The sequence below is a fragment of the Homalodisca vitripennis genome, chromosome 2, assembly GCF_021130785.1.
Source record: "Homalodisca vitripennis isolate AUS2020 chromosome 2, UT_GWSS_2.1, whole genome shotgun sequence".
Lineage (NCBI taxonomy): Eukaryota > Metazoa > Arthropoda > Insecta > Hemiptera > Cicadellidae > Homalodisca > Homalodisca vitripennis.
Genome location: NC_060208.1, coordinates 179752415 through 179761451, shown reverse-complemented (window position 1 = coordinate 179761451; position 9037 = coordinate 179752415). Strand labels below are relative to the sequence as shown.

At 31.0% G+C, this 9037-nt stretch overlaps 1 protein-coding gene across 2 annotated transcripts in view; it reads right to left on the bottom strand.

The window, feature by feature from the left end:
* Positions 1-662: 662 nt before the first annotated feature.
* Positions 663-9037, bottom strand: part of LOC124355115 (tafazzin) — a 30279-nt gene continuing 21904 nt past the window's right edge. For both annotated transcript variants that reach the window (XM_046806071.1, XM_046806072.1), the window contains exon 4: positions 663-8537. In XM_046806071.1, the coding sequence (XP_046662027.1) occupies positions 8139-8537 (399 nt within the window). In that variant the 3' untranslated portion in view covers positions 663-8138. The remainder of the gene's footprint in view (positions 8538-9037) is intronic.

Sequence of the window (9037 nt, the reverse complement as noted above, 5' to 3'; positions counted from 1 at the left end):
AGCCTCAGAAAAAAATAACTATCTTTAATTTTATTTTGTGAATATAACTATCATGTGAGTTAATTAATTAAATGTGTATTGGCTGTTATATAAATTTCAACATTTCCAATTACAAATTTTTTGAAAATTGACTATCAAACTATGAAGTTCTTTCACTTTTTCCATAGGATCTTCGTAGAGGAATTCATGCCCAACCAATTTGTTTTTATGCAAGCTTTGCTACATCTAACATCAAATTTAGTTGATGAATGCCAGAGAGTATACTAAGTCGGGCTTGGTTGCTTTTTAATAAGCTATATGTTAACCAGACCCATTGTTAAACCTATGCTCATAAGAAGTGATCTCAAATGTTCCATAACCATTTTTTTCAAACTTTTTGAAATATTTACATGGGTACCTAACTACACTTGCTACCTACATTTTGGGTTAAATGGTCCATTTAAACAAAATGGTTATGAACAATGCTTACTTACACTCGTAAGTAGATGTACAAGTATATTTCCGCAACACCACTTTCCAGAAGTCCAAAATTGGCATTTCCATAAACCAAAATCAGTATTTTGTACTAACACAATCTCTTCTCCAATACTGGCTCCATAAGGATACCAAAATTCAAATACTAGCAGTAATAGATGGGGAAGAAGGTGAATAAAACTCAAAACTTTCACTTTGCTATTGCTGCAAAATTTATTATCTAATAACAACGATCACAAAGTTGCAATCATTTTGAATCTTGATAATAACAATAAATTAATAACAAAACAAGTAATTTCTTCTATATATACCCTTTTACAACTGTCTGTACATTAACAGGCCCAATACCTTCAGTCTCACCTGTACCTATTACAAACAAACACTTAGAAACTAAAATGCTATTAATAGTGAACTTGCACAACCTTTATATCATGTCTATGACACTTGAATTTCAATTTCTCCGTGTTTTATATTTAATTTACTACCTAGTGATATGTAATAGCATTATTTTTATTTTAAAATATCTATGGATCTTCTTCCTAGATAAGAAGAAATTGAATGTGAAAAATGAGTTATGTGTACTACTCAAATTTGTATCTAAAAGTTGAACCATTGGAGTAAGAAATTGATACTATGGAAAACTTTACAAGCTATATTCAACCATTCAATTAAATAATGTATAGACAGAGTTATATGAAATTTCGAATGGTATATCCCCATTTGTTGAGAATAGAACCACTGTTTTGCAGTGTTACTAAACATGCATTAGTAATATAACATATGCTTTTAGAACATGCTAGACTTAAGAAGAAGGCAGTTGAAATATTTATAGTTTTCTGTCCAGGTTGGACTGTTTTGTGCCCTACTAAGAAAAAATGCTGTATTAACATGAATTTCACATTTCAAAATGAACGTGTCTTATTTTAATCTGCTTATTCGAATGATGAATTAAGTGGTTCCAAAGATTATTTACAAAAGAGTATGATGTATGTACTAATAAACAAGTGCCTTACAACATAAAGAGCTGCATCCATACAACTAATGACACAGTTTCAGTATTCTGACTGTAGTGTGTAGATACAGCTTTTCTGTTGTGCACTTGTTATAGCTTTTTCTGCTGCAGCAGCGCTCCGTGTGTTAGATGCTTACAAACTAAATCTTTTGTTGAGATTACAGCGCTTGACAGGGTGTTCTATTCACAACAAAAATTATGTATCTACGCCTTTTTTTCTCTATTAAAAATTACAACATAATTTATAACATTACGGATTTTATTGGTGCATGGGAAAAATTTTAACATTGATAAGTAATTACCAAAACTTTTAAATTTTTGTTGATCGCTTTACAAGTTTAGAAATCAGCTACACTTTGAATACACTTATCTCAGTGTGAACGTATGCCCATTTCACTAAGCAGGCGAATGTGCTTATAAATAATCGTAAGCGTATGTTTTGAGAATTTCGAATCACTAATTTTCAAATTAACTAATACCTCGGTGCTACAGCAATGTAATTACACTTCAGTTCTATGAGAGTTAATCATTGTCAAGATGATTGTTGCAAAGCCCTCAAAACTTCATCTAACTGCACTCAGTGTACAATTTAGTGCCTACAGAGTGATCAAACTGTTAGTCTCCAGCTAATTTTTTAATGATTGCAGAAAGAAAAAGAAAATTTGAGAAGCATTACTGACTTAACGAGATCTCCTTTTTGGCATATTTAGAATTACAATAGGAGGATATAATATGAAAGGATGAGGAAGTTCCCAAACTAAATAGCAATTTATTTCTTTGTTGTATAGAAGAGCTGTCCAGAATGTAAAAAAAGTTTTGAAATTACATATCAACAAAATGAGAAAAAACAATTTTACTATATACATTTGAAAGGCAATTCATTACTTATTTTTCTGCATAATCACTATTGAAATTACAGTACTTATCATAGCACAAATGTTTCAATACAGTTTGTGTATAAATCTGCCACCAACGATTCAACCATTGGTTTACACCAGTATGTAGACAGGCACCAAAATTTGTAATAATTAAATTACATGAAATTTGGGGGGAAATCTTTAAAAGTTTTCTACTCATCAAATTACGATTTTAATGAATTTCTTGTTCATGCTCATCAGCAGTTCAACAGTTACAAGACTAGGTTTACAACTGTAGTTCACAGTAGATTTTTAAATCAATGCATCACTTGACTTTCTCTTTTTATTCCTTTTCCATATACACCACAAAATTGATGATAAATTTCAAATGGTTTGTGGTGATAAATTCCAATCGAACACAACACCTTACAATTGGAAGGACTTTCTACTGCAAAGTAGGAGGGGCATAGTCCATACACTACCACAGGTGACTGACACCAAGATGGAGGATATCAAAACGTTACTTTTTTGTCAACTCTTGTGTCACTGGAAAATGATCAAAATCAAAGAATTTGACAAAAACTGGGAGTATTAAACTTTGAATTAAAAAAATTATTTAACCATCCAAAAATAGGTGAATATGAATTACTCAGCACTATAGGTACAATTTGCAACAATACCGAATAAATCTCCATAAATTATTTTAAATGCGCAACTGGGAATTGAAAATGAAATGCTGATGTCTACATTAGAGATAAAAAAACTCTTAATTCTCAACAACTCCCCATGGAGTACCCCAAAAAGTTTCAATACACCAAAAAAACATGTTTTATTTTCATACAAACATTCCTTAACCTTCCTCTTTCTAATTGAAACTGTTAATATAAGAATGGGCAGACCTTTCTACTACCCAGTACATACAATAGGGACACGATTATCTGATATACGGTTAACCGAAGTACATTAAAATAGAATTTACATCTCTCTTGTAATCTAATTTTTATTGGTAAAAATCCATTTTAAAACAAAACATTATTCAGATAAAAGTTTTGTATGAAAGATTGAAAATCATGCTACCTGATTACAAAATATCTTTAGCGAGTTTTACTGCAGTCTACATGTTGTGACTGCTGCTAGAAGGCAGACTGTTGCCGGCCGTAGCGATGATTCTGTGTACGCTCTAGAATATTGTTATGTTTAAAGAAATAAAAACAAATAAATATGTGTTATTTTGTAAACTTTCCTATGTAAAAAGGTTAGACTTAGTGCTGTATATACTTATGCTATTTGCTCTTGCTCACTTTTCATTAGGGATTTATTAGATTCTAGACTATAAATAGTGAATACTGACCCACCCTGTAGACACATACTTTAAGTCTACAGTACATACGTTAAGTGTAAATACACGCATGTGTGTGTGTTGCCACTGCTCTGTGTTCAGATATCAATACCAACTAAATCAGAAACAAGTTTTTAATGGCGGACACCTTTACCAAAATGTTGACTATCAGAAATAGGCTTGGTCCTATCAACTTCAGATAATTGCATCCCTAGAGTACAGGGATAAATACACCAAATGTCTACCTCAGACATGAAGCCTACAAATGTTAAAATTTAATATTAGGTGTATTTTTAGTTTGATTATGAAGTAAATACAATAATATAAAGATAGTATAGCCAAGTTCTCAATGATACCTTATGTTCAAAAGGCAGCAATCCTGGATGTACTCGGGTTAGTTTCTTAGCAAGAAAATTTAACTCTACAACTGATTTAGTAAACTCTGAAATTTTACGAATAGTTTAATAAAATAAAACTTACTTTATAAACTATTTATTCATGTCTTGTAAACACACTATGTTTAAATATTATACAGTTTTGTCATAAGATAAGATTGTGGTACATTGTTATACATTACATTAATCTACTATTTTTGTACTTTTAGAATCTAAATGCTATGTTTCTAATTTCAAAATGAGGAAGAATTTCAAATCTAAAAATATGTACAGTACTATATACTCAAATAATAAATCTATACACATATTATAATAGTAAAAGTATATGATGACCGAGTGCCATGTCCTCTTGATTAAATATTAAATTAACTATATGATTCAACAAATTAAACATCTAGAGTCCGTTCATTAATTGCAAAGGAATGGAATACTAATGTATTACTATGTGTAGTCAATGTTTTGTCATTACAATTAATGGTCTTTATTAATTTTGTTCCTGTGTAAAAACATACTTTGGTTTCAAGCTCAAAACTTGCATCTTGCATTATGAATATTGATCTTGATTATACACAACTGTGTAAGGAGTACCCACTAGATTAAACTTAAACACTGAATTTATTACAACCTTGCATGTAATAACCACTTGTAACTAACTACTAAAAACAAAAACATTAACAATTCACCTTAACACATTCACTCCCAGAGCGTTTACAAGCTGATAATACTTGTGCTTGTTATTACTGCTTAGCCCAATACTACACATGTGCTGCTTGGGAGCTAAAGTATTAATCTCGTATACTAATAACCTGAGTAGTGTTAATACGCACACGCTCTGACATGCTGACTGTGCTGCTTGGGAGTTGAAGTGTTAATACAAATTAGTTTAAGATCTATTTCCCAACAGTTCAACCCAAATTAAATATATATTACAGTGGAACATCAATTGTTTCAACCTCACTAGGTTCACAATAAATTCACATCTCAAATTCAAAACTTTCTAGTCAAATACATAATAAACTTAGTTTTTCTAGTCAAGTACACAATAAACTTAGTTTTATGTCACCCCAGAGGAAACAATAAATCTTTTTAGCAAGAATTTATTAACCCAAACTCATTACAGTATTATCTCCCAATAACAAAAAATATCCCACAGTAGTACTTAAAACCAATTTTTATGCACACAAAAATGACACAGATCAATTCATGAAACGTCAACCTGACACTGTACAAACCTCAACGAAAAAGTGTTTCCATTTTAACTTCAGTATTGTAAACTTCACTTGCTCCGTACAACAAATGATAACTAACCATCTCAGATTTGTATTAATGTGGTTCCACTGCATTAACAACTCTTTTACATGCCAAGTTATTCATTATGCTCTAAAATAAAAGTAATTCACAGATTCTTTTCTGAGTGTGTTAATGAAAACTGTATCTAACACTGTTGCAACAAATTATGCCAAAAACCAAATTATAAAAAGCTAGATGATATTTGAAGCTTTCTTCGTAGAAGCTGTCTTAGCAGTTAAAAATTTCACTGATATTTGCTTTTGGAACCTTACTTTGACAGTTAAGTTCCTCTCTGCTCAGAGAACTCTACTGTCCAATTATCCAGTTTAAGTGTAAGATGTAGACATGTGGATGCCTTGCTCTGGTATAGTATGTGCTCGCCAAGTTAAAATATTTTAGAACTAACGTACTGTTTTTACTTGTGTCACATACATGTACGATGGACGAGGCTGGTGATTATTCTATCTAAGACACAGAGCTTAGAGCGAACTCATTTTTACATTGCAGGTATTGCAAGATACAACTACAATACTGCAGGTTAAACATTTAACTTGACCATACTTTGAACTGAAATCAAATTAAATATATTATGGAATGAGAAAATAAGCAGTGCTTGTAAATTTTGAATTATTGCTACATTTGATAACCTTTTTGAGTTTCGTACTCAATTTTATAACAATAATTCAAACTGTACTAAGCTTGTGACAAAACTATTGAAGTAACTTCATACTTTCATAAAACTTCCTGATAATATGTTCAACTGATAACTAAGTGTAATTTTGTGATAGGTATGCAGGCCTGTAAAAACTGGATAACAGGATAGTTGCAACATTTTCTATCATTAAGTCTAATTAAAAAGGAAACATGGTTTCCTATAGAACCTAATCTTTTTCCTAGTATAAATAAATAACCTTACACTATATAAATCTTTTGATATGTGTTAAGTTATTTATTCACCAAGAAAGAGACCAAGACTTGAAATACTAACGATGGCAAATGTTATAAAATATTATTACACAATCAAATTTAGTTCTATGCTGTTAACATAAAAAGTATACAGTTTTCCATTAATTACATTCTCTTTTAACATTATTTGTACAATAATTACAATGATAACCCTAGACATAACAATGTTTTGAGGAGTTTGCTATTAGACATCAACTAATAATTTATGTATTGTAATGAAGAACAGATGACTGAGGCAAGGCAATGTCAATTATTATTGTTATACACAGTAAATGTGACGGTAAATAGGAAAAATCCGCTTTAATCAATTTCCTCATTTCACTGCAACAATGTTTCTCCACTTCCTAGTGCATTACTAATTATTCTACGTATGTAAAAAAATAAAGTGTTCTAAACCAATTATAAGAAGGGATAAGGTTCTTGTGACTTTCTTCATAATATACTAAAATCAAAGTCATTGACTGTCTCTTTCACTCTTGTAGCTAGTGTAGAATTTGGATAAAATATATCGATTTTGCTAATAGTCCACCTTGCTGACTCAATGATACAGTGGCAATATCATCTATGATTTCTTGATGTCTTACCATAATTCAGCTCTAAAAAATCTAATTTTTTATTTTGCTAATTACTACGCATTGTTCGAGTTATAAAGGACACATATTTAAAATTCTTATTGGTATTATTTATTATGATTACTAACTATTTCTTATTTATGTCATTTTTCTTTTTAATTTTTCTGCTATTGATGTTTGCTGTTTTTTTCAAATTGGCGATATTGTTTTCTTGAACACTAAATATATTATAATATTCAACATCCAATCATCATACCATATTTTTAAAATCTCGAGCATTTTTTTAGTGGCCCATAAAGAGCACACAATCATCATTAGATGAGTTTTAGAACATTTTGAACTGTTTACAAGAAACATGAATTAATGATTCAAAGTTTTAAGAAAATGAATGAAAATATAATAAACTATACTTTATATACCAAAATCAAATAAAATCAAACAAAGATTCGCTTGAATGGTTTGTGGTGCCCTAAAATGGATGTCTAACCAAAAATTTAAAATTCATTTTTGACACAACGGCAATTCCATACTATGGGAGAAATTAAGTTTTGGAATTCAATGTAAATATTCAAGTTTTATAATAATCTTAATTAATTTTTAAATCTTTTGTAAAATTTTGAAATATGAACTACTCTTCTGATATAATTGTATGAAACTATGCTAACAATAAATACACTAAATCTTTCAATATCAATTTACTCGTAATGGGTGATGGACTGATAAGCATTAAAGGCTTTATGAAAAAACAACAAGATGTCTAAAAATTAAAAAAGTATACTCTCAACAACTACACTACACTAAAATGAAAATCATTCCAAAAATTAAATATCTGCCTTATAAACTCTGGGTGAGCTGACAGGTTTACATCCTACTTCAGGAATAAGCTAGCAAAAATATCTGCAAATAAATTTTCAAATGTTTCATATTTTTAAAGTAAATAGTAAAAAATAACAATTAAATGCAACTGAAAACTGCACAGAGCCTAGTCTAGAAATTGAAAATCATAATTATTATTCACCCTCTCAAGGTCAATTTTTGAAATAATCATAAAATAAAAGTTACACCTAAGTGTTGTCAGGCTGTAAAGTGGCATGAACAACACCATATTATGAAAACAATACAATAAAAAACCAAAAGAAATATGAAAAACTATAAAAACGATTTAGGCACACGCTGCTGCGGGAGGGAATGAGGAATCTAGATCGAGTGGCGGCGCTGAGGCCCAGATTTTGGTCAAGATCTAAAATATGCATTGTGTAACTTTTCTGTTTTCTCTTTCAAGCTTAACAGTTCTTCCTGAATTTTGTCTGTGACTGCTTTCCTTGCTACTTCGGCGCTAACATTTGAAGTCTTCAACTCGTCAATGAGAGATGACAAGTCGATGGGCTCACCAAAGTTGAACGTCACCTTCTTCCCCATTTTGAGAATATAGGGTGGCTCATTGGGCAGCACATCGTCCATACCGATATGCCATATTGGAATTACCACCGGAGTAACCGGTGAGTCCAGGATCATCCGGCCAACACCCCATTTGAGCCGGATGAATTCCTTAGTCATGTTAACTCGTCCTTCCGGGAACACATGAACCCACTGCCCTCGGCTCAATTGCTCTATACAGAAATTTACCGCATCCTGAAACAAAAGTTTTTAGACATGTACCATATTCTCTCTAACAATACAGTAAAGATTATTCATGAAAATCAACCACCCATAGAAAATAAAAAAAAGGATTGTAATATCTTGGAGACCCATATATTTGTTTTTCTCTTTTTCGATGTATACCTTTTTACCTTTTTAAAATTATTTAACAACAATTTTTAAAAAAAGAATTCAAAATAATCTTCAACAACACGGAAACTATATGCATTCTTTTTTAAGTCTACACTACAGAGCCTTTTCACCCTGGGCTTTTTGGCTCCTAAAACAGGTAAAATGGTTAAAAAGAATATGCCTATGATGTTCTGTTATTCAATACGAAATCACGTGTAAAGCCGCGTGGGTAATATAAATTGCCACTCATGGTAAACCATTAGTATGCCAAGTAAAACTCTATGAAAAAAGTCAGAAACGGAATAAAGTCTGCATTCGCACTGAAACTTGCAAGATGTTTAAATTAGAACAGCTGGAATGGA